The sequence below is a fragment of the Panthera pardus genome, unplaced genomic scaffold (assembly GCF_024362965.1).
Source record: "Panthera pardus isolate Hobbes unplaced genomic scaffold, ASM2436296v1 HiC_scaffold_3, whole genome shotgun sequence".
NCBI classification, from domain to species: domain Eukaryota; kingdom Metazoa; phylum Chordata; class Mammalia; order Carnivora; family Felidae; genus Panthera; species Panthera pardus.
In genome coordinates, this window is record NW_026526876.1 from 47,008,661 (window position 1) to 47,034,900 (window position 26,240).

The 26,240-nt window shown below is 40.8% G+C and overlaps 2 protein-coding genes across 16 annotated transcripts in view; one reads left to right on the plus strand and one right to left on the minus strand.

Moving 5' to 3' along the window:
- TUBD1 (tubulin delta 1) overlaps nt 1-13,629 on the minus strand; it is a 34,773-nt gene extending 21,144 nt beyond the window's left edge. Inside the window, exons 1-5 of one of the 5 annotated variants that reach the window (XM_019431092.2) lie at nt 13,520-13,629; nt 12,321-12,533; nt 7,769-7,916; nt 5,815-6,031; nt 4,842-5,073 (exon numbers count right to left, since the gene is read on the minus strand). In XM_019431092.2, coding sequence (XP_019286637.2) covers nt 4,842-5,073; nt 5,815-6,031; nt 7,769-7,916; nt 12,321-12,492 — 769 coding nt within the window. In that variant the 5' untranslated portion in view covers nt 12,493-12,533; nt 13,520-13,629. The other 4 variants (XM_019431090.2, XM_019431091.2, XM_019431093.2 and 1 more) reach the window with 4 other exon arrangements.
- A 103-nt stretch (nt 13,630-13,732) lies between these two features.
- Nucleotides 13,733-26,240, plus strand: part of RPS6KB1 (ribosomal protein S6 kinase B1) — an 80,321-nt gene continuing 67,813 nt past the window's right edge. For 4 of the 11 annotated variants that reach the window (XM_053893096.1, XM_053893094.1, XM_053893093.1 and 1 more), the window contains exons 1-4: nt 13,741-13,978; nt 23,090-23,139; nt 24,194-24,314; nt 25,519-25,587. In XM_053893096.1, coding sequence (XP_053749071.1) covers nt 13,838-13,978; nt 23,090-23,139; nt 24,194-24,314; nt 25,519-25,587 — 381 coding nt within the window. In that variant the 5' untranslated portion in view covers nt 13,741-13,837. Of the gene's footprint in view, nt 13,979-14,490; nt 14,585-23,089; nt 23,140-24,193; nt 24,315-25,518; nt 25,588-26,240 lie in introns of those variants that run through there. The other 7 variants (XR_008418825.1, XM_053893097.1, XM_053893098.1 and 4 more) reach the window with 6 other exon arrangements.

Sequence of the window (26,240 nt, forward strand, 5' to 3'; positions counted from 1 at the left end):
TATATGATACATAATGAGGCCCCTGAGGCTCTGTTCATGAATAGGGGAGAATGGCAGGAAAGAAGGGAAACTGGAAGACAGAAGATAAACCACATACAATGGAGGCAATTATAGACTTTCCTGTAAGAAAACTGGATCTAAGATTTAAATTAAAAAAAATTTTTTTTAAGTTTATTTATTTATTTTGAGACAGACAGAGACAGAGTGAGCAGGGGAGGGGCAGAGATAGAGGGAGAGAGAGGATCCCAAGCAGGCTCCACATCATCAGCACAGAGCCCGATGTGGGCTTGAACCCATGAAACTGTGAGATCATGACATGAGCCAAAACAGAGAGTCGGATGCTTAACCGACTGAACCACCTAAGTGCTCCTAAAAAACTTTTTAAAAATATTTACTTTTGAGAGACAGAGAGACAGAGACAGAGAGAGAGACAGAGAGAGAGAGAGAGAGAGAGAATGAATGGGGGAGGGGGAGCAAGAGAAGGGGACAGAGGATCTGAAGTGGGCTCTGTGCTGACAGCCCGATGCAGGGCTCAAACTCATGAACCATGAAACCATGGCCTGAGCCAAAGTCAGATGCTTAACCGACTGAGCTACCCAGGTGTCTCTGGATCTCAGATTAAAAAAAAAAATTAAAAAAATTTTTTTTTTAACGTTTATTCATTTTTGAGAGACAGAGAGAGACAGAGTATGAGCAGGGAAGGGGCAGAGAGAGAGGGAGACACAGAATCTCAAGCAGTCTCCAGGCTCTGAGCTGTCAGCACAGAGCCTGACACGGGGCTCGAACTCACGAACTGCGAGATCATGATCTGAGCCGAAGTCGGACACTCAACCAACTGAGCCACCCAGGAGGCCCCCCCCAATTTTTTTTAATGTTTATTTATTTGAGAGAGAGAGAGAGAGAGAGAGAGAGAGAGAGAGAGGATGAGTGGGGGAGGGGCAGAGAGAGAGGGAGACACAAAATTCGAAAGCAGGTTCCAGGCTCTGAGTTGTCAGTACAGAGCCGGACGCGGGGCTCGAACTCACAAACTGTGAAATCATGACCTGAGCCAAAGTCAGATGCTTAACCAACTGAGCCACCCAGGCCCCTGCATCTAAGATTTTAAAACTGAGTAACTGAGGGAGTGAGAAAGAAATGAGCTTCTGGGGAAAAGCTCTCTGTTTTAGACACATTATTTTTGGGATGTCCATGAAATGTGTACATACAAATGTCATACAGGAAAAGGCTACTGGATATAGAAATCTGGAGCTTAGGGAATTGGTCAGAGTTGGAGATAAACCAGCAAGTTGGAGAATACAAATGGTGTTTAAAGCCATGGAACTAGGCCAGTTATCAGGGAGAGGGTCTAAGACCAGCATTTAGAGCTTGGGAAAAAGAAAAGGAGCCAAAGGAGGAGAAAAGAAGGGAATAAAAGGTGTAGTCAGTGAGATAAAAGGAAAATGAGGAGAGGGCCGTCACAAAAGACAAAAGATTTGGAAGACCAAAGATCAGCCATGCCAAATTCTACTGATGGAAATAAGGACAACAAAGTGTCCACTAAATTTGGCAATGTGGACACACTTGTGACTTATAAAAAGCATTTTCAGAGACATGGTGGGGTAGAAACTAGATCAGAGGGGGTGAAGATGATGAGATGAGGAGAAGCTAATGACAGCAAGGACACACACCCTTGCGTTGTTTTAAAGAATAACAGAGGAATGGGTGCAATCACTAAGGGTGATGTCAAGGGAGGATTTTTTCCATGTAAGAGATGCCCAAGAGTGGTTGTAATGGCAATAATCCAGGAAAGAGGCATAAGTTTATGACAGGCGAGGACGAGAGATGAGTGAAGAATTAAGTCCCTGAGAAGGGAGAGGGAATGGGACCCAGAAATTAAGCGAGAGAGCTTTGACAGGAGCAGGACACTTCTCCCACCGTGACACCAGGTGAAGTGCAAATTGTGAGGTGAAGTGCACAGTAAGGTTTGCACATAGTGGGGGAGTTTTTATTAATAACTGTCTTTATTTTCTCAGTGCAGTTCAATGAATTCAAACCACCACAATCTCTGCAGGGAATGACTAGACCAGCCTACAGACTCACCTCCAATCAGCTATCCACAGAAGTCCAGTGGATTTTTCAAAAGTAAAAGTGATTATGTCACCAACCTGCTTAAAATCTTTCAGCAGCTTCTCCCTATTCTTAGGGTAATGAGGAAGGTCTCTAAATGGCTTATGAGAACCTACAAGGCCTACCCCTGCTCACCACTTTAGCCTTACCATTCTCTGTGCTCCAGGGTCATGGGATTTCTATTTGATGTGCCAGGATTCCTTCTGCTGCAAGACCTCTGCCCATGCTGTTCCCTCCTCCTTCCCTTGGCTTAGTCATCTCCAAGTCCTTTACGAGCTTTTGGCTCAAGTGTTACTTTCTCAGGGCAGTCTTCCTTGTCCCTGCAGTCTAAGTCTGATTCCTTTGTGACACATTCTCTTGAAACTGGACTTCTTTCCTTCAGAGCACTTCAGAGTGCAGAGCACTTCAGAGACGCCTGGCTCAGTCGGTTAAGCATCCCACTCCTAACCTCAGTTTAGGTCATGCACGATTTCACAGTTGGTGAGTTCTTTAATTATACATTCTTGGTGTAATTTATTTGTTTAATGTCTCTCTTTCACATTTCACAGTGAACACAATGTCTGTATTGGCTCCCATTGGATCCCCAACATTTAGCATAGTGCCTGGCACACAGTAGGAAGTCAATAAATATTGGTTGAATGAACAGATGTGCAATACAGTAAGTACTGTAGAATGCACAGAAATTAACAAGACATGTCTCCAAGGAAGTTGCAAATTAGTAGGACTACGTAATATGCACATGACAGAATCCCTCTCTAAGGAAACACATGGTGTTAGTTATAGTGGTAGCATCTGGGAAAGGGTGGGAAGGACACTTCCTTTTGATTGCGTATTGTTTTTCACTTGTTGAACAGGTGTGCTGTTTGTGTTACTTTTAAAGATAAACAAACACACTTAAAGAAATAATAATGGTAAAAAATATTAAGTGACATAAAAGACATAGAGAATGCCTTAAAGTTCAGAAAAAGAGGGTTACTTTAGGTGAAGACCTCAGTATGAAAGCTTTACAGAAAAATTATCACTTGAATTGGGACACTGAAGGATGTATAAGGTTTTAATAGAGGTGAAGAAAGGAAGGAGGAAGCGATTTCTAAGGAGAAGGAACACTGAACAAAGGGACCTGGGCTGGAAAGCACCAGACTGAAGAGAGACAGTGCAGACAGGATGAAAAGTAGGTGGGGATCCATGCAGAGGAGACAGTAGGTAATGAAGCTAGAAAGTTAGGGTTCAGGGCATAATGTGGAGGCCAGGCGAAGGAATTCTGGCAAACCTGGCCATAGGATGAGCACGAGGGAATATAAGAATTAGATCTGCACACTGGGGAGGCTCTGTTGCAGTAAGCTTGCAAGATGGACTGCAGGGGGATGAGGCAGGTACAGGAAGGAATGCAAGGTTAGGACCACCTTCAGATAGGAATGTTGATTAGATCTAAGCTCTGTTTTTATGCCAGAGAGAGAGAGACAGAGACAGAGAGAGAGAGAGAGAGAGAGAGAGAGAGAGAAGGAATAGAAAGAGGCTAGTTTGCTTTGTGTTCATGGAGAGTATGCAGTATTAGTTGAGAGATACTGGCACCCTGAGTGAATGTCAGAGAGATAGGGAAGTAGGGGGAAGAATGCAGGCAGATGGTAGAGAAGGCACCATACTGATGGGATATGAGGACAGTGGGAGAAATCCAGGTGACAGAAACTTAGGAAGAGGGAGCAGGGGAGAGAGGACAGGGGAAAAAAAAGATGGATCTATTCAGAACATTCTAAACTCGAAGAAGCCAGAAGACAAGTAAAAAAATTGGGATAGGCAACTATTTGGGAAAGACATTAGGACTGAGAAGGGTATAGACTATGGAGTTATTTGCATCTAGGTGATTTGGATTGATAAGGCACCACTTGATGAATAAGCTGAAAGAAGAATGATGGGTGTCTTAATGCGGTGATGAAAATGATGGTTGTACAACTTTGTGAATATGCTAAAAATTGAATTGTAGGGATGCCTGGCTCAGTCGGTTAAGCATCCCACTCCTAACCTCAGTTTAGGTCATGCAAGATTTCACAGTCGGTGAGTTCAAGCCCCACATTAGGCTCTATGCTGATGGCATGGAGCCTGCTTGAGATTCTCTTTCTCACTCTCTCTGCTCCTCCCCCACTTGTGCACTCGCTCTCTGTCTCTCAAAATAAATAAACTTTAATTTTTTTTAATGTGTATTTATTTTTTGAGAGAGAAAGAGAGAGAGAGAGAGAGCGTGAGCAGGGGAGGAGATGAGAGAAGGGGAGACACAGAATCCGAAGCAGGCTCCAGGCTCAGAGCTGTTAGCACAGTGCCCGACATGGGGCTCAAACTCATGAACCACGAGATCATGACCTCAGCCGAAGTTGGACACTCAACCAACTGAACCACTCAGGTGCCCCAAAATAAATAAACTTAAAAAAAAATTGAATTGTACATTTTAAATTAGTGAATTATATGGTGTGTGAATTATATCTCAAAGTTGCTGTAAAAAAAAAAAAAGAAGAAAAGGATCCTGAAGAATAGAACCAATGTGCATCTATCACTTCAGAAATTTAGTAACTTCTCAAAACTTCCAACTATCTAGTTGGAGAGCTAGGTCGTTCTTCAGGAAGGTTTTTGAGATGAGGGAGATCTGAGTGTATCCTCAGACAGACGGGACAAGCCAGGGAGGAATAACTGAGGCTTTCAAAACGTAAGACTTTCATACAAGTTACATACAAGAGGACAAATACCTAATGGATTTCTTCTGTAGTGATATGAGCCTTCCATAGAATAAGTAGGTTGGAACACGCTTCCCAGCTGATGTGCAAGGACTTGGTTTATATCGCTAAAGGAGATTTGCTTGATGTTCATCAGTTTTGCACAGATCTTATGAACAGCATCATTTTCATGAACGAGGAGGGCGTCTGAAGATCGGTACAAGTGAGAAAGAGTCAAAATGGAGTTGTAGTTCTGAACAATAACCTGGAGAGAAAAAGGTCAGAAATAACAAAGGCAAAAGAAAAGAGCGATTATGAGGGTAGATTCTAAGGGCATTCTGCCTGGGTTCAAATCCCAGCTCTGTCACTTTTTAGCTATATGATCTTGAACAAGTTATATAATCTCTCCATGCTTCAGTTTTCTCATTTGTACAACAGGTGTAATAATTATATCAGCTCCTAGAGTTGTATGGATTAATGACAGAATGCAAGTAAAGCACTTAAAAGAGTGTCCTGTATATAGTAAGGGCTTAATAAACAGTGACTATTACTATCATACTTTCTTCCTACAGCGTTTCCTATAGTGACTTAACTCACCTCCATTTTAGAACTTCTCCTACTAGGCTGATCAACAAGAAACTAGCCTATATAGAAATTTCCTCTCAATGGAAAGAAAGGAAAATTCTTTGAAGGTTGGTAATGTCATGATGAACCCCCACATGTGGTCAAGGTCCCTCCTTTACATACTATATCCAGAGGGACTAACCCAGGAGTGGATTCCTAAGATGGTACTTTTGTGAACAATCCATTTAACTTTGCTTAAACCTTTCCAAATGAATGAGGTGTCCTTGTTTTAAAAATTCCAAAAAGTACCATATTGTATAATGAATGACTCCTGTTGTAGTAAATTAATATTTCCAAAGAAAGGGTAAAATCAATCTTTAACCTACACTTATTTCACTGCAAAGTACACAAAATATAAAATTTTCAATTAACATGTTCATACCTCACCGGTTCCATAAGGCCATATAATCTGATTCATTTTCAAAGAGTTTGAGTAGTGATCTTGTAAATTCTGTGTAACGAAGGCTCCTAGACCTGATCCCGTGCCCCCAGCCATACTCATTATGATGAAAAAACCACTCAAACAGTCACATTTTTCCACTTCCTTCTGGATTAGGTTCATTATAGATTCTTCATGCCTGGGTCCATGAACAGAGTAACTATACAACACAAAAGAAACAAATACAAACACCTTTCAGTTTAATCAGAAAGAGGCAATGCAGAGAGGAAGATATAGGATAGAGAAGGCTTTTTAAACCCATGGATGTGAACTAACTTTCATGAAAGGAACAGTGGCTCTGATCGACAATATTTAAAATATACAAGTTAAAGGCGAATAGGATTGCAGGGAGAGTGAATTTACTGGGTACAGAAACTTATCTTTTACAGGATATTCCTTTAGCTGAAGACTTCAATTACCAGACAGTTCTGCAAGTTTATGGTACAAAATAACATCCAACATTCATAATAATATTCCTAAAACAGTGGTTCTCAAACTTTGCTGCACATTTGAATCACCTAGGGAAGCTTTGAAAAGTTCCAACATCTGGGCTTTAGCCTAAACCAATTAAATCAAAATCTCTGGAAGTAAGAACCAGGCATTAGAATTTTCCAAAGAACCCCAGGACATACTACTGCTTTGCTGGGTTCCCTATTAGCTGGAATACCTGCCAGGTAAAGATACTATTTTTTTAAAGTTTATTTATTTATTTTAAGAGACAGACAGAAAGAGATAGAGCGTGTGTGTCCATGCATGCACACATGAGGGAGGGGCAGAGAGAGGTAGAGAGACAATTCCAAGCAGGCTCCATGCTGTCAGCACAGAGCCTGATGCAGGGCTTGATTTCACGAATCGTGAGATCATGACCTGAGCTGAAATCAAGAGTCAGACGTTTAACTGAGTGACCTGGGCACCCCAAAATATTTTTTAATGAGAAATTAGTTGGCAGAACAACATGAAAAAGTAGAAAACCTTGCTGCAAGAGATCCCTGGTTTCATCATTACCTAGACCTGAAGCACAGACATACATGAGACAGAATAAAGAGTTTCTTCTGGATGAAGTCACACACTACATTAAAAAAAAATTTTTTTTTAAGTTTATTTATTTTTGAGAGAGAGAGACAGAGTACGAGCAGGAGAGGAGCAGAGAGAGAGAGAGAGAGAGAGATACATAGAATCAGAAGCAGGATCCAGGTTCTGAGCTGTCAGCACAGAGCCTGATGCGGGGCTCAAACACACGAACTGTGAGATCGTGACCTGAGCCAAAGTCGGACGCTTATCCAACTGAGCCACCCAGGTGTCCCTACACTCTACATTTTAAAACAGCCATTTAAAAAAAAAAATTTTTTTTTAAACGTTTATTTATTTTTGAGACAGAGAGAGACAGAGCATGAACGGGGGAGGGCCGGAGAGAGAGGGAGGCACAGAATCTGAAACAGGCTCCAGGCTCTGAGTGGTCAGCACAGAGCCCGACGCGGGGCTCGAACTCACAGACCGCAAGATCATGACCTGAGCCGAAGTCGGATGCCTAACCGACTGAGCTACCCAGGCGCCCCTAAAACAGCCATTTTTTTAAAAAAAAATTTAACATTTATTCATTAAATGTTAGCAGAGCGTGAGCAGGAGAGGGGCAAGAGACGGAGGGAGACACAGAATCTGAAGCAGGCTCCAGGCTCATAGGTGTCAGCACAGAGCCCAACGTGGGCCTCAAACCTATGAACCTACGAACTGTGAGATCATGACCTGAGCTGAAGTCGGATGCTCAACCACTGAGCCACCCAAGTGCCCCTAAAACAGCAATTTCAAGATTATGTGCTTGGTATATTAACTGTGCAGCTATAACTAAGCTGTCCAGGTAGCTGTATCTAAACTGGAAAACATGAGGAGTTACTCTTACCCATATGCCCAGTTGTTTCCAGAACCTTGTTTCTGACAGAAGCATGAATGCTGGCCATATTTCCATCGGCCAGACTGGGCAGCCTTTGATAGTGTTTGATTGATAACTTTAGGTTCCATATCAACAAGTACAGCCCGGGCAATGGGAACTAGAGAGAGAAGAAAAACCAAAAGAAAAATATTTCATAAGTCTTATTTGGGTTCTCGCAGAGAACAAATTTCTAGGTCCAAAAAAAGAAAAAAAAAATTTAAAAGTTGAGGATAGAAAGATCTGTCACACTGCTTAGAAACTGAAGTCGGCAGCAGCAGGTATATGCAGATGGATCATAGTAGTCAGCATTCTTTTTTCTTTTATTTTTATCAAAAAAAAATTTTTTTTAATGTTTTGTTTTATATTTGAGAGAGAGAGAGAGAGAGAGACAAAGACAGAGAATGAGGAGGGGAGGGGCAGAGAGAGAGGGAGACACAGAATCCAAAGCAGGCTCCAGGGCCTGTGAGCACAGAGCCCATTGCGGGGCTTGAACTCATGAACCGCAAGATCATGAACTGGGATGAAGTCGGACGGTTAACCAACTGAGCCACCCAGGCACCCCTTTATGTTTATTTTTTATTCTTGAGACAGAGACAGAGACAGACCATGAGTGGGGGAGGGACAGAGAGAGAGAGAGAGGGAGACATAGAATCTGAAGCTGGCTTCAAGGCTCTGAGCTGTCAACACAGAACCTGACGCAGGGCTTGAACTCAGGAACTGTGAGATCATGACCTGAGCCGAAGTTGGATGCTTAACCAACTGAGCCACCCAGCCACCCCATTTTTAATTTTTTTTTAATGTTTACTTGTTTTTGAGAGAGAGAGAGAGAGACAGAGCATGAAGGAAAGGGGCAGAGAGAGAGGGAGACACAGAATCCGAAGCAGACTCCAGGCTCTGAGCTATCAGTACAGAGCCCAACATGGGGCTCAAATCCACAACCACGAGATCATGACCTGAGCTGAAGTCGGTCTCATAACCGACTGAGCCACCCAGGCACCTCATAATGCTAGCATTCTGCTAAGCAGGATGAATCAGTGTGGGCTAAAATGATCACTGGGTCAGGTCTACAAACATCTGTTGAGAGCTTACAATGTGCCATGTACTGTGCTGGTAACACGGAGATGAAGACAACATCAATCTAGCCCTAGAAGGACTAGTGGGAGAGATAAAACTTAATCACAGCATGACATGATAATGACTCATGACGAATCCACACTAAGAGTAGCACATTCAGAGATATAAAATACCATGGGCACAATAAGCAGCTCAGGATTGTTGAAGCACAAGATGGAGGAAGGGGTGGAGGAAGTAATGGATGGAGATGGAAAGTAGGCAGGCTCAGATCTTGGAAGTCCTGGTATGCAGTGCTAAAAACATTGAAATTTATCTTTTTTTAAAAATTTTTTTTAATGTTTATTTTTGAGACGGAGAGAGAAAGAGAGAGAGAGAGAGGCGGGGGGAGGGGCAGAGAGAGAGGGAGACACAGAATCCAAGCAGGTTCCATGCTCTGAGCTGTCAGCACAGAGCCTGATGCAGGGCTCAGACTCATGAACTGTGAGATCATGACCTGAGCCAAAGTCAGACGCTTAACCAACTGAGCCACCCAGGTCCCCAACTTGAAATTTATTTATTTTTTTTATAATTTTTTTTTTTAACGTTTATTTATTTTTGAGACAGAGAGAGACAGAGCATGAATGGGGGAGGGACAGAGAGAGAGGGAGACACAGAATCGGAAGCAGGCTCCAGGCTCTGAGCCATCAGCCCAGAGCCCGACTCGGGGCTTGAACTCACAGACCGTGAGATCGTGACCTGAGCTGAAGTCGGACGCTTAACCGACTGAGCCACCCAGGCGCCCCAACTTGAAATTTATTTTTAAGGTAATGTGAAACTGCTGAAAATGTTCAAGCAGATAAGGAATACTCAGATGACTTTTTATTCTATTTTTATTTATTAAAAAATTTTTTTTAATGTTTAATGAGAGAGAGAAGAGAGAGAGAGAGAGAGAGAGAGAGAGAGAGAGCGCGCACAAGCGGGGGAGGGGCAGAGAGAGGGAGACACACAATCCGAAACAGGCTCCAGGCTCTGAGCTGTCAGCACAGAGCCCGACACAGGGCTTGAACCCAAAAGCTGTGAGATCATGACCTGAGTTGAAGTCAAACACTCAACCGACTGAGCCATCCAGGTGCCCCTATTTTTATTTATTTTTTATTTTTATTTATTAAAAAATTTTTTTTAATGTTTATTTATTTTTGACAGAGAGAGAGAACATGAGCAGGGGAGGGGCAGAGAGAGAGAGGGAGACACAGACTCTGAAGCAGGCTCCAGGCTCTGAGCTGTCACACAGTTCGACGCGGGGCTCGAACTCACAGACTGCGAGATCATGACCTAAGCTGAAGTCGGATGCTCATCTGAATGAGCCACCAGGTGCCCCTTTTATTTATTTTTTAAGTAATCTCTACACCCAATGTGGAGCTTGACCTCATAACCCTGAGATCAAGAGTCACATGCTATACCAACTGAGCCAGCCAGTTGTCCTGTCAGGTGATTGGCTTTTTTTTTAATGTTTGCTTATTTTTGAGACAGAGAGAGAGAGAGAGAGAGAGAGAGAGAAAGAGAGAGAGAGAGAGAGAGAGAGAGAGGAGTGGGGGAGGGGGAGAGAGAGAGGGGAGACAGAGGATCCAAAGTGGGCTCTGTACTGACAGCAGAGAACCCGATGTGAGGCTAGAACTCACAAACTGTGAGATCATGACCTGAGCTGAAGTCAGATGCTTAACAGGCTGAGCCACCTGAGCGCCCCTTGTCAGATGACTTTTTAAATACAGTAGTGTCGGGGGCGCCAAGGGGGGTCAGTCAATTGAGTGTCCAACTCTTGATTTAAGCTCAGGTCATGATCTCAGGGTCATGGGATTGAGTCCTGTATCAGGCTCCGTGCTGTGCAGCACTTAAGATTCTCCCTCTCTAGGGGCATCTGGGTGGCTCAGTCAGTTAAGCGTCTGAACTTGGCTAAGGTCATGACCTCATGGTTCACGAGTTCAAGCCCTGCATCAGGCTCTGTGCTGACAGCTCAGAGCCTGGAGCCTGCTTCAGATTTTGTGTCTCCTTTACTCTCTGCCCCTCCCCTGCTTGTGCTCGGTCTCTCTATCTCTCAAAAATAAACAAATATTTAAAAAATGATTCTCTCTCTCTGTCTGTCCCTTTCCCCCACTCACACTCTCTCTAAAATAACAAATAAATACAGCAGTCTGGAGAATAGATATGATAGACACAAAAGTGAAGACAGGGAAACTAGAAGGAATGTCTTGAAACAGTCCAGGTGACAGTCCAGGTGAGGGAGGACAAGAGCCAGAACTAAGCCAATGACAGTGAAGACAGAAAGGGGAGAAGAGATATATGTAGCAGGTAAATTAAGCAGATGGTTATGTTTGATAGTATGTGGGCAATCAGAGCCCAAGTTCTAAAGGAAAGATAACACCTTAGCATATGGAGATGCTCAGTTTGAGGTACACAGGGGGATGCAGGTGGAGATGTCCACTAATCAGTCTGCAGCTTAAAAGAGAGGCTAGATGGGGCACCTGGATGGCTTAGTCGGTTGAGCGTTCAACTTCAGCTCAGGTCATGATCTCATAGCTTGTGGGTTTGAGCCCCACGTTGGGCTCTGTACCGACAGCTCAGAGCCTGGAGTCTGCTTCAGATTCTGTGTCTCCCTCTCTCTCTGCCCCTAACCCACTCGTATTCTGTCTCTGTCTCTCTCAAAAATAAATAAACATTAAAAAAAAGTTTTAAAGAAAAAAAAAGAGAGGCTAGGCTAGATTTGAGAGTCACTAGTGTCAAAGAAGTATCAAATTACAACAGTAACTGAAATGGCCCAGAGAGAGCTATGTAAGTGAGGACAGAGGAGAGGGAGCCAGAGATGCAACCACTGGAGAAGAAAAAAGTTCAGAGACTAAGGAGAAGGAGTTTCAAGAAGAGAGTTTTATAGTTAATGGAATAAAATCCAGGAGAAAAGTTAAGTGAATTAAGAAAAGAAAAACAGTCACTGGATCTAGTGATTAGGAGAGTGAGAAGGTAAAGACATAAGAAGGAAAAAAAACTGGGGCGTCTGGCTGCCTCAGTCGGTAGAGCATGTGATGCTTGATCTTGGAGTTGTGAGTTCCAGCCCCATGTTGGGGGTAGAGTTTATTGAAAAAAAATGTTTTTTCATTCCAAATGAAATTCCAAATTCTCTGTACTTTCTGTACCACCCCACAGTGCCCACACCCAAAAGGGAATAAATCTTGAAAAAAGAAAAAAAGCTATAGTCATAAGTTGTTTGGTTGGTTGTAGATTGGTGAGATCCGAGCATGCTCATGTGCTGAGGGAAGATGCCACTGGAGAGGCAAAGGTTGTTAACACAGACACAAAGTGCTGACAGCAAAGTCATGAAAAGAGATGGGATTCACATACCACATGGAGGACTTGGCCTTGAAGAGGTTGGTTATGTCAGAGAAAAGGAGAGGACGATGGATAGACTGACCACACATACCTCCATTTTCCTCTTCACTGAAGAATCTTTCTTTGCAAGATGCTTGATATACCTCATTCTCTCTTTTAGAGCAGAGTCCCTGGGGACAGTGTGAGTCACTATACAGAGCATCAAATACTTCAAAACCAATTTGATTGCCACACTGACCAAGTTGCACTGTTACTATTGACATGCTGAGATGCAAACTAGGCCTCCTTCAAAAAAGTGAGTAACCTGTAATAGAAAAATATAGGCTTTGAGAACCACTACATTACTAATAAATAAGGAATGTCATGTATTAATACACATCGATAAAAGTATAATTTTAAAATGCCATGTATATGGTGTTATAGATGAAACAGCTTAATCATTCAAGGAAGTTGTTCTCTTTCTACACACAGTTTTGGGATTTGGAATTTACTGTACCCAAATGCATTCAGACAGCTCAACAGTTTCTGAAATCTGATTTGTATTCACTATTTCCCTAAGCATGCATTTAAAACAAGACAAAATAAAATGAATGCTAGTTGAAGGAATTCCTAGTATATACTTCACACTACAGGAACACACAGAATGCAGAAGCTAGCTCAACAATTGTACATTTGATTAACATTAATTTTCTCTCTTCTACATAATGACTTTCTTTCTCTACCAATCACCTTCTGGCCTGGTAATGACAATAACACTTAGAAGAGTTTAGCTCAGGTAGACAGCAAGGAATACTAAGCTTGGAAAGACAGAACCAGAGGAAATGAGGGAATAAGTCTTCTCTATTTTTAACAATGAAAAGACAATTTGTGGTAAAGACCTCACACCAGGTCTGTGCAGCACTAGAACGAACAGTGGCTTTCTAGCCAAACTGTACTTGTAAATTTTCAAATAACCCTGCAAACTAGGTATCATTATTCTCATTTTACAGATAAGGAAACCGAGGCTTTGAAAAGTTATGTGACTTTCGCAAGGCCACTGAACTAGAATAGCAAAACCAAGGCTCTCCCTTTCCCCACTAGCTCCAGGAGTTCCCCATAAACCCCACTCACTGACAGACCCAGAACCAGCCGTTTCGGTCCTGTTCAAACTTCCGAGGGCCAAGCCCGTCATTATGCGCATGCTCCCTTTCAATACCAAAAAAAGCTACGGAGAACGAATGCGCATGTTCATAAACCAAGAGTTTTGTTGTAGGTTCCTCCCCCCTCCCCCGGTATTCAGAGGTTAATTACGCATGTTCAATTTCAATTTATCAACTTCAGACATGGTACGCATGCTCCTTGTCCATCAAAGGCTTTAGCACACAATGCGCATGACCTAGCTACCATAAGAGGCTTCGGCTGGGGTTCTGCGCATGCTTCTGCCAGTACCTGGCTCCAGGCGAAAGCTCTACGCATGTTCATTGCCCACAGTTCGGCTTCATAGAACTCTGTACGCATGCTCTAGAGCTGAACTTGAGGAGCCAGTCTAGGGCCTAAGCGCAGACGCACTAAGCCCAAGCAGCCGGTGATGGCGGCAGCAGCGGCGGTGGTTGCGGCGGGTCCGGGCCCATGAGGCGACGACGGAGGCGGGACGGCTTTTACCCAGCGCCGGACTTCCGAGACAGGGAAGCTGAGGACATGGCAGGAGTGTTTGACATAGACCTGGACCAGCCAGAGGACGCGGGCTCTGAGGATGAGCTGGAGGAGGGGGTGAGGCCCGGGGTCCCGGGGGGCCCGAGGTGACAGGGCCAGGGCGGCGGCGCGGGCCCTGGAAGCCTGGCGCTTCCGAGAGCGCGGAGACCCGAGGGGGCGCGAGTAGTCTCTTGGAGGAGCACAGGCGCCGCGCTGTACGAGACAGGGGAGCGGGCGGGGTGGATCTGGCCCTAGGTGTGAGGCCGTTCCGGGACTCGCAGGTGCAGGTCGCGCCCATAGCTCCTAATCAGTGCAGCCCGGAGCAGTCTGTTTGTGAAGTGAACGAAAAGGGCGCGTGGTCAATTCCTTGAGCTGTTGAACTTGAATGTGGCGGGGCGCGAGTGGTGTAAGCGCATGTTGGGGGGAAGGGGTGTTCGCTTACTGGGTGTCCCGTAAGTGCAGGTGAAGTGCGGAAGGGTTTTCCTTCGACTGTAAATTTCAAGTATTAAAATCTTGAGACCTCCCACAACCACCTCTCTTCTCGGCCTGTCGCTCTCTCCTAGGAAGCGCTCAGCTGTTAGAAGTGACAGCTGAAAACTTCTGTCGGGAGTAGCGCTGCCGCTGCTGTTACAGCCACCAGGAGTTTTATTTCGGGAGCAAGGGGGCTCTGCTGCATCTTCCAGGGTTTGTCTGTTTGCTTTTTTTTTTTTAACCCCCCCACCCCCGTTTCCGTGAGACTTTTTTTTTTTTTTTAAAGCATCTCTAACGACACACGGCATTTGTAACTTTTACCCTAGTTGAAGATGTCTACATTTTTTCAGAATACTTCGTGTAATTTTGGGGTGGAAAAAACCCAGCGTTGACAGCTGTGATTTGGTTTGCCAAAAATAAATTGCTTGAACTGAGACTTGTGAATGGTGGTGTGAGGGCTTTCCTTGCTGTAATTTAGGGTACTAAATTTAGAATTTTCCTAATGCATAGCTTGTTTTTACCTTTGCTGTCTTAATTGTTTGTTTGTTTGTTTTTAAGTTTATTTTGAGAGAGAGAATCCCAAGCAGGCTCCACACTGTCAGCTTGGAGCTGGACAGGGGGCTCAAACTCAAATGGCTAGATCATGACCTGAGCTGAAATCAAGAGTCTGGTTACTTAACTGATGGAGCCACCCAGGCACCCTATTAATTTGTTATTCTTTGTGTAATGTCATTCTTTTTCTCAAGATAAATTTATTGAAAGATCACAAATTGCACTTGATGTTCAAAAATACTGTTGTCATGCTAAATCACTTATTCTGGGCAAATGATCATCAGTGATAACCTCATGATAATTTAAATTCTAAATCCCACTGTCTAGATCAGTACATGAGTTAACCACTGGTGTCAGATGTTTGCTCTAACTATATAAGTGGCTTCCCTATTTTTCACCTGATTTTCCTCTTCTGGAAAGTAAGTTGTGCCTTACTGGTTGCCAAAAACATTGGGATGTTTATGTAAACAATTTTGAACATCTTAAGAAACTAAGTGGGCTAAAATATATTGTTCTTTTCATAATCAAATGAGTCTAAATAAAAATCACACCGTTTATAAGGTGGGTATTGAAAGTTGTCCTTTTTAATACATTTGCCTATGGAGTTAAAGTTAGCTTTTTTTTTTAATTTTTAAAAAATGTTTTATTTATTTTTGAGACAGAGACAGAGCATGAGCATGGAAGGGGCAGAGAGAGAGGGAGACACAGAATCCGAAGCAGGCTCCAGGCTCTGAGCTGTCAGCACAGAGCCCAGTGTGGGACTCGAACCTACGAACCGTGAGATCATGACCTGAGCCGAAGTTGGATGCTTAACCAGTTGAGCCACCCAGGCGCCCCCCCCCCCCCTTTTTTTAATGTTTATTTTTGAGAGAGAGAGAGAGCTTGTGGGAACACGAGCATGAGTCAGGGAGGAACAGAGAGAGAGGGAGACACAATCCAAAGCAGGCTCCAGGCTCTGACCTGTCAGTGCAGAGCCTGACACGGGGCTCCAATCCACAAACTGTGAGATCGTGACCTGAGCCAAAGTGGGACACTTAACTGACTGAACCATCCAGGTGCCCCCAAATTTACAAATTCTGAAAAATGAAAGAAGTTTAGATTCTTAGAAAATCTGGCCATTTGTGAATTTACTACCTTTAGTACACAAACTTTTAAAACATTGGTTCATATCACAGTAGCCTCACTTCTTCATTACATAGTAAGGAAACTGAGGCATAAATTTAGAGAGGTGGTTACACAAGGCCACATTGGTAACTACTGGTAGTATCTTCTGACTCCTTTCAGCTCGCAAGCTTCATTGCACGGCTTCATTGCATTTACTAGTCTTTTTCATAATGTACCTCTTTGCAGTGTGTCAGAAGTTAATTCACATCCCTCCAGGCCTTGTCACTGACCGTGTGACCTAGAATAAATTGCTTAAGCTCTCTGACACTTTTTTTTCTGTAAAATGAGGATTATGTGAGATAAAGTATATAAACTACTGTCCTCTTAAAGTATTCTGGCATATTAAGCAGTTAGGTGGTTCATGGATATATAGCTTGTCAGTGTTACTCATTGCCAAGGAACCAAACATTGAAGTTTATTCTCATCTATGCTTAGAGACTTAATAAATGCAGTTATACTAGAAGTGCATTTTTGAAAGTGTAGTATTTTTTTAAATTATTGGTTCTATTTAGACATGTATGCCTTTTTAGATGTATTACAGTGAATTTATATTAGGAAACCTATGTATTTACACAGCATAGTTAATTTCTTCAGTGTGTAAAGGATGAGGCGAGAAAATGAATGCATTTATGCATAAACCTGAATATCCATTACCTAACTAGAAAAAGACTCTGAATACCTCAAAGGACTATGTTAAAAAGCAGTGGGTGAGAGGGTTTTTTGGGAGGATAGGTGGATTTGGGTCTTTTTTGTTTGTGTGTTTTTCACTGGTGATGGTATAATTTGGAGAGAGTGAGTTGAAACTAAGGGAAAGTTTTCCTCTAGAGATTTTCATTAGGTTATGAAAATGTTGGAAACCTGTTTTCTGTGGAGACACAAAGTTAAAAGAGTAATAGAAAAGTCTAATCCTTAACTTTTACTCTACTAATTCAAAATTTGAAGTAGTCACAGAGACTGCATGAGTTCAGGTTGGGATATCAGATTTTTAGTGAGCAAAAAAATTTTAGTGCTTTGAGAACAAACTGCTATTGCAAATATTTGCAGCTATGAAAAATTACAGAATAACATCTCATCAGTTCTTATCTTGCATTGTAATAGGTTCTATAAAGCATTTTTATTTTTCTAAATTTTTTTCATGTTTATTTATTTTGAGAGAGAGTGCACACTTACATGCATATGATTTTGGGAAGAGCAGAAGGAGAGGGAGAGAGAGAAACCCAAGCAGGTCCTGCACTGATACCGTGGAGCCTGACACAGGGCTCGATCTCAGGAACCATGAGATCATGACCTGACCCAAGATCAAGAGTTGGACGCTTAACTGACCGAGCCACCCAGGAGTCCCATGGAACACTTTTAAGTAGCTGAAGATTTTGAGCAAGGTTTATTCCTTTTCTTCCAACTCATTAATGACTGAATCTTATTTTATAAGGAAATGTCTGTGAACAAGCAAGCAAGTGGATAAACAGTATAATGAATAACTGGATTGAGGATATTTCACCCATTCTGTTACAATTTATTTACATTTTTATAAAATGTGCTCGTTTTCATTGGGATTTTAGGCATATTAACTTGAATTTATATACAATTTTAATTTAAAGCTGTGGAAATATTCTGGTGGTCTGGTTTGAATCATGTATAGTACCTTAGATGAGCAGGATTCACTTTGTCAATCATAGTGGCACACAAAAAAAGCATTGGATGGGTCATAAAGCTTAAAAAAATCTAAAGAGTTTCCTTTGAAAGAGAGTTGTCAGTAAATATTACATAGTGTTAACCTGATACTTCTGATATAAGACTTTTCTAAAGGTAACGTTGAGTAGCAGAAAAGCATTGTGCCTCAAATACTTCTCTAGAAGGTAACGGGTAGGAAGTTATAAACACAGATGCAGGTGGTAATACAGGCCTGGCTGGCTCCGGAAATGAAACATAGCCACAGGGCATATCCTTCTAGGTGGCTTCAAAGTCATGGTTAGTGTTAACTACTCTGTGGTCTTTAATTTAAAATTAAGTAAAACTAACATTAAAGTAAAAACAATTATATATTACCAGTTTTATCACATGTGAGAGAAGTTAGTCTATTGTCTTTAAAGTGAAGCCATCGTGGGTGATTGTGTGAAGTACCAGAGACCAAAAAAAACCAAAACCAAAAACAAAAAATACAACAACCAAAAAACCTTTAAGCATAACTACCCCTACCCTACCCCCCCCAAGAAGAAACTATCAAGTTGAAACTGCAAGAATTTTTTTCCCTTGATACTGACCTATCCATTTGCCTCGGTTGAATACTGAAACATACATCCCTAGTGTTAGACTTCATTCTGACTTGCTCACACCATGAGCAAATTTCCACTGAAATTTGTGGTTTAGGGAGCATTTAAACACCCCTTGTTTAAGAATACTATCAGTTTTCTATGTGTAGTTTGTACTGACTGGTACCTTTGAAGAAAGATGTGTTCACTTAAATATTTTTTGAATTGTTCTAAAATTATAAATAAAAACTTCAAATCTTACCATTTTTTAAAAGTTTTTATTTCATTCCAGTTAGTTAACCTACAGTGTAATACTAGTTTTAGGTGTACAATTTAGTGATTCAACATTTACAAAAACTTAGCATTTTTGAGAGCCCAATTATGCTCTTTTGTATATATTGAAAGACTCATAACCAGACTATATTCAAGAATACTCATTTTAAAGCTATATTTTATAATATTAATAACTGAATTCTGCAAAGTTTTTTTTTTTTTTTTAACAATTCTGTGACTTTTAGTATATTTACAGAGCTGTACAGCTATCACACAATTTAGTTTTAAAACATTTTTTCTATCACCCTTGAAAGAAACTAGTCACTCCTTATTGCCACCTCTGTCCCTAGGCAACCACTGGTCTATTTCCCATCTCTATAAATTTGCCTTTTCTGGACATTCTGTATAAATGGAATCATACAGTATGTAGAGTTTTGTGTCTGGCTTCTTTCACTTAATGTTTTTGAAAATCATCCATGTCATAGTATATATGTACGTACGGCCAAACAGTATTCCGTTGTATGTATCAAGCACATTTTATTTATCACTTCACCAGTTGGTGTTCATTGGAGTTGTTCCCATTTTTTGGCTGTTGCGAATAGTGCTGCTATGAACAGTTGTGCCCAAGTCTTTGTGGAACATGTATTTTTATTTTTATTGACGGATACCTAGGAGTAGATTGGCTGTGTCGTATGGTAAGTCTATGTTTAATTTTTGAAGAAAACTGCCAAACTATTTTTTTAAGTTTATTTATTTAGAGAGAGACCACGCTTGCACCTGGGGGAAGGACAGAGTGAGGGAGAGAGAATCCCAAGCAGACTCTGCTCTGTTAGCACAGAGCCTGACACGTGGCTCATTCTCACTACCATGAGATCATGACCTGAGCCAAAATCAAGAGTCAGTTGCTTAACCAGCTGAGCCACTCAGGCACCCCTAAACTGCCAAACTATTTAGGTGGTTGTACCATTTTACATTCCCCACCAGCAGTGTACAAGTGTTCCAGTTTCTCTACTTCCTTGCCAAATTTGCTTTTCTGTCTTTTTAATTATAGCCATCCTAGTGGATATGAAGGGGTATTTCAGCATAATTTTGGTTTACATTCGCATTTCTTTAATGGCAGATGATGTTGAACATCTTTTCATGTGCTTATTGACCATTTGTGTATCTTCTTTGGAGAAATACCTATGCAAATTCTAAATGATTTTTTTTGAATTATGTTGTTTTAAATTTTGAGTTACAGAAGTTTTCATATATTCTTTTAAAAAAATGTTTATTTATGGGGCACCTGGGTGTCTCAATTGTTTGAGTGTCTGACTTCGGCTCACTGATCATGATCTCACAGTTCATGGGTCCGAGCCCCACGTCAGGCTCTGTGCTGACAGCTGGAAGCCTGGAGCCTGCTACAGATTCTATGTGTCTCTCTCACTCTCTCTCTCTCTCTCTCTCGCTCTCTTTCTCTGCTCCTCCCCTGCTCTATCTCTCTCTGTCTCTCAAAAATGGAATAAACATTAAAAAAATAATAAAATATTTATTTTGAGAGCAAGCACTCATGTACACATGCATGCAGGGGGGTGGGCAGAGAGAGGGAGGGAGAGAGAGAATCCCAAGCAGGCTCTGCACTGTCAGCTCAAGGCCTGACACGGGGCCAGCTGTGAGATCATAATCTGCTGAAATCAAGTCAGACACTTAACGGACTGAGCCACCCAAGTACCCCTTCATTCTGTGGGTTTTGCCTTTTGAAGTGCAAAAGCTTTAAATTTTAAATAAGTCCAATTTATTGATTTTTTTCTTTGATTGTTTGTGCTTTTGGTGATGGGTCTTAAATCATCTCCTACCCCAAGATTATGAAGATTCATTCCATCCTAGGTGTCTTTTAAGAGTTTTATAGTTCTAGCTCTTACATTTAGACCTGTGATCAATTTTCAGTTAACTTTTTAGTATGGGGAAGTATGGTGTGAAGTAGGGGTCCAAAGTAATTTTTTCTCATGTGGATATCCAAATGTCCCAGTACCATTTATTGGAAGACTGTCCCTTTTCTATTGAATTTTTTTGGCATCTTTGTAAAAAATTGGTTGACCATAAATGTAAGAGTTTATTTCTGGGCTCTGAATTCTATTTTATTGATTTATATATCTGTCCTTATCTCAGTACCACATTGTCTTAGGTGTTGTTGCTTTGTAGTACATTTTGTTTTATGTTTATTTATTTTTGAGGGAGGGAGGGGGAGAGAAAGACAGCACGTGCGTGGGAGTAGGGGCAGAGAGAGAGGGAGACACAGAATCTGAAAACAGCTCCAGTGTTTGAGCTGTCAGCACAGAGCCTGACTCAGAGCTCGAACCCATGAGCTGTGAGACCATGATCTGAGCTGAAGTTGGACACTCAACTGGCTGAGCCACCCAGGCACCCTTGTAGTACATTTTAAAATCAGGAAATGTCAGCTCTCCAATTTGTTCTCGTTTTTCAAGATTGTTTTGGCTACTTTGGGTCCTTGGCATTTCTGTATGAATTTTAGGATCAGCTTGTTAATTTCTGTAAGAAAGGAACCTGGGATTTTGATAGTATTGAGTTGAATCTGTAGACCAGTTTGGTTAGTATAACTATGTTAAACAATATTAAGTCATCAGATCCATGAACATGGAGTGTCTTTTGATTTAGTTAGGTATTTAATTTTTTTTTTTTTTTTTTTTTTTTTTTTTTTTTAAGTAGCCTCCACGCCCAGCATGGAGCCCAACATAGGGCTTGAAGTCATGACCCTGAGATCAAGATTTGGACACCTAACTGACTGAGCCACCCAGGCTCCCTTCTTTAATTTTTTTCAGCAATGCTTTGTAGTTATCAAATGTACAAGTCTTACACTTCTTTTGATAAATTTTTTCTAATTGATGCTATTTTATTCTTGACTATTCTGAAGAGTTATCTTTTAGTAAAAAAAAATTTTTTAAGTTTATTCATTTTTGGGAAAGACAGAGCGTGAGCAGGGGAGGGGCAGAGAGAGAGAAGGAGACACAGAATCCAAAGCAGGCTCCAGGCTCTGAGCTGTCAGCACAGAGCCCAGCATGGGGCTTGAACTCATGAACCACGAGATCATGACCTGAGCCGAAGTCGGATGCTTACCTGACTGAGCCACCCAGGTGCCCCTGAACAGAGTTATCTTAATTTCACTTTTGAATTGTTCATTGTTAGTGTACAGAAGGTTAGTTAAATTTTGCATCCCTTTATACTATGATTAGAATGAATATTTGGCCAACATGACTCCTGACAATTTGAGGGTAGTGCTTAATTATTTTGCTTTGGTCAGCCACATCATACACTACAATATTGTGGACTGGTTGTGGTTGCCTTAGGCTTAGTTAGGTTGTAGTTACATAAGGCTTATAACATTGTGTTAGTTTTTCTGCTTCAGAAGCATATCAGAGTACCACTTGGTGTAAATTGTTTGATCTAGTAACTCAGAATGTGGTGCTTTAGTTTTGTAATACACAAAATGTATTTTTTGAATAAATAATTTTTTTATGTTTATTTATTTTGAGAGAGAGTGTGAGCGAGCTTGTGTGCATGAGAGAGAGCAGGAGCTGGGGAGGGGCAGAGAGAGAGGGAGGAAGAGAATCCCAGGCAGGCTCCGCACTGTCAGCATGGAGCCTGATGTGGGGCTTGAACTCAAGAACCGTAAGTTCACGACCAGAGCTGAAATCAAGAGTCAGACGCTTAACCAAATGAGCCATCCAAGCACCTCTGAATAAATGTATTTTTTTAAAAAAAATTTTAATGTTTATTGATTTTTTAAGAGAGAGAGAGAAGAGACAGAGTGTAAGCTGGGGAGGGCAAAGAGAGAGGGAGACAGAATCTGAAGCAGGTTTCAGGCTCTGAGCTGTCAGCACAGAGCTCAGTGTGGGGCTTGAACTCATAGACCGTGAGATCATGACCTGAACTGAAGTTGGATGCCCAACGGACTAAGCCACCCAGGTGCCCCAATAAATGTAATTTTTAAAGGAACAATCGCCTGGTTTTGTTTGTAGATCATTGATAAGTAGCATCTGTAGCTTAGTTGTCATAGAAAATTAAAAGTGAAGTCCCCATATTCTTGTGAACCGTATTTTATTCATCACATTTGCCTGTTATTAAAGTACTGAGAATTTTTAAGCTGGTTTATTTCATTCATTCTTCTTTAGTAGTAGGGTGAAGCGTTTTTTTTTTTAATTTTTTTTAATGTTTATTTATATTTTGTGTGTGAGAGAGAGAGATAGAGTGTGAGCAGGGAGGGGCAGAGAGACAGAGACACAGAATCCGAAGCAGGCTCCAGGCTCTAAGCTGTCAGCACAGACACCTACATGGGGTTCGAACCCATAAGCTGTGAGATCATGACCTGAGCTGAAGTCAGACACTCAACTGACTGAGCCACCCAGGCACCCCCGAAGCGTTAAGTATTTTGATTTTATGTTTATGAGATAATTTATTTTTAAAACTTTAACATATTTTTCAGGGTCAGTTAAATGAAAGCATGGACCATGGGGGAGTTGGACCATATGAACTGTAAGTTTATGTGAAAAGATTTTCTTGTGCTGCCTTTCTTACAAGTAGATTTTATCAGCTCTGGTTTGTAACCGTCCTGTGATTGCAATAATCTGTTCTTAATTATCTAGTCATACACACACACACACACACACACACACACACACACGTGCACTTGGTTTATTGAGTTTAGCACCAATATAGTAACACATCTAGTGTTTTGAGATCATATATAGATTTTGAGGAAAAGGTATTCATTCCGACTTACAGTATACTGAATATGAGTCTGAGTGGGTTAGGAATTATTATTAGTTCAATAGAGATTTTTTTTCTTACTAAAAAACCAAATTTTTAGAAGTGTCTTCCAAAGTCAAATGCTCTTATTTTGCTTGTAATACATCATTTATAAAGTGATTTGTGTAATCTCAGAAGTGATTTTAGGCAAGTTCTTTTAGGTGACTATGGTTAATACAGAACAGATTAATCTGCTCTGTACCCACCCTTAAGTGAAAACCATAGGTTGGAGGGAGACTGAGATCACTCATGTAAAAAGCATTTAAGTGACAAAATAAATGCCAGTGTTGGAGTCTTTAAATCAAGCTAATAGTAGGTATGGAAAGATGCATGGATACATTTTATTAGCAAGAATTTTTCTGTAGCAAAGAGACTTGAGCTAATTGGGTACTTTTAGAAAGTTCCCAGATTTTCTGAAGTTTCCAAATAAAGTTGAATAATACCTAAATCTCATGGACATTTTGAATGAACTAAATAAGAATAACCAGAAGACTTTTTTCCTTTGTCAATATAATAAACTTGTTCTAATTTATCTTAGTTTGAGGGTGCTTAATGCTTACAAAAATAAATAATAGCACGTTCTGTAAACAAATAGATTTACAGTTATCAATCCATCGTAATCTTGACCTACTATGTCACTGAATCATTAGTTTACAGAGCACAGGTAGTAAATTTGCTGTTATATGCATTCTCCTTTTTACTTCTTTGGATTACAATTACAGTATATTAAAGACAATTTAACTTGTTGAGAATTTACTTTTGATTTTGCTCTTCTCCCCAGTGGCATGGAACATTGTGAGAAATTTGAAATATCGGAAACTAGCGTGAACAGAGGGCCAGAAAAAATCAGACCAGAATGTTTCGAGCTACTTCGGGTACTTGGTAAAGGGGGCTATGGAAAGGTAGGAAGTATTTTTGAAATGAGCTGTTGTCTGTCTTTGGTAGATTAATTGTTACGCCCTGGTTCAGTAGTCCTCTTCAATCTTTGTTTGCTAGCTGTCAGCAGAGGGTATGATCACTTCACATGGTTTTATTTGAGGGATGTAAAGAAGTTCTCTTCCTACCACCATACACATAAAAGACTGACACATAACAGGCATTCAGTCGATATTTGTTGCATAAATAAATAGGCAATTATGCCAGGCAAAGTCTATTATTAGAAGATTCCTTCCTTCCTTTGGTTAAATGGTATCCCCTATAAGTATCCTCTTAAAAACCACTCCTTTCAACAGGCATGGCACATTAAATTGTTATCTGTTACTGAGACCTAAATCTGAATTGGTGTTCTTTGACTTGCAGTATTTGGAGCAATAGTTTGGGAAGCTGAAGAATATAAGAAAGGAGAATAAAAATGAAGAGAACTTCTTAGTTTCATAGTTCTTCTCAAGGCTTTCTAATAAATGACCTTAACCTTTGCATGTTCTGCTCAAGAAAATTTATACCTAGGTATTCTCTATCAAAAGATAGAATTTGGATACCATTTTAGTCGTTAGGATTAAGTTTAAGAACTATTTATGCTGTTGTGTAGGTTAATTTTTTCATAGCGTGACATTTGTAGTTTATTCTTAGGCTTAAGGACACATTCTAATGTGTTCTAATTATCTTGAATGTGCAACACATGCACTTAGAGTCTCATATCATTTCAGGTATTGCATGATGATGTTTTATATAGCTATATAGTTAAGGAATAGGTAAATGGTAATTCCTGTCAACTATTATTAAAGTTTTATGTGAAGCAAGGACAGAGACATTCCTGGAAGAAATTTATAAGGTATTTTATAATTTTTAATTTTGGTATTATGCTTCTGCAAACTTGGATTTTATGTATGAAGTTATATAGAGTGCTCATCATTGGATGGTCACTGACCAGCTTTGCCACCAGATGTCAGCAGACCAAATAGGATGGCCCCATGTTGTGGAGGAAATTTCACTACTAAATCTTTAATACAATCTGTTCTTTCAGCTCATTTTTGTGTGTTTGTGTTACTAATTTTTATAAGAATATAAACTATTGTATTGTTTGTTTCCTATAAATAGGAATTAAGGGAGTGTGGCTAGCATAGTTTAGCTTATAATAACACAGAAACACTTGTATTTTTTATCCAGGTTTTTCAAGTACGGAAAGTTACAGGAGCAAATACTGGGAAAATATTTGCCATGAAGGTGCTTAAAAAGGTGATTCCTTCCCTCCTCTCTCCCCTACCCCCATCTTTGTTGTCTCTCTCTCTTTTTTTTTTTTTTTTTTTAATTTAAAGTATGCTCCACAGCCAATGTGGGTGTTGAACTCCATGACCCTGAGATCAAGAGTTGCGTGCTCCATCAACTGAGCCAGGCAGGAGTTTCCCCCCTTCCCCCACCAACTTTATTCTTAATTGCTGTAAAACCCACATTTTGGCCTAAAATTCTTAGTCAAGAAAATGTAATTCTAACAAAATAAGTCCTCGTAGAATATAAGATATGTTTCATTATTGTTATTCCTGTTTTATTTCTGCTTGGTGAGGGTGGAAAGGAGAGCTCTTTTAATTTTCCTCTGAGGTAACTCTCTTGGCTCTTTGTTCTGGTCTCCATATTTCTAAGTAATAAGCATATTCTGCTATCACTTCAGTTTTAGAATTGTGTATTGACTTCCACTCTACTCTCATTCACTTCTTCTTCCCATTCTCTTATTTTGCTTCATTTTTTCTGAGTCTACTGTTGTCTTCTATACCTTCCAACAACTCTGTTCGAGCCAGTGTTCTATGGTCCCACTTATTAGGTAGTCTGTCAGTTCCATTTATTTCCCTGTAGATATCCCATCAGAATCTTCTGTTCCCCTGTTCCTGCCTATA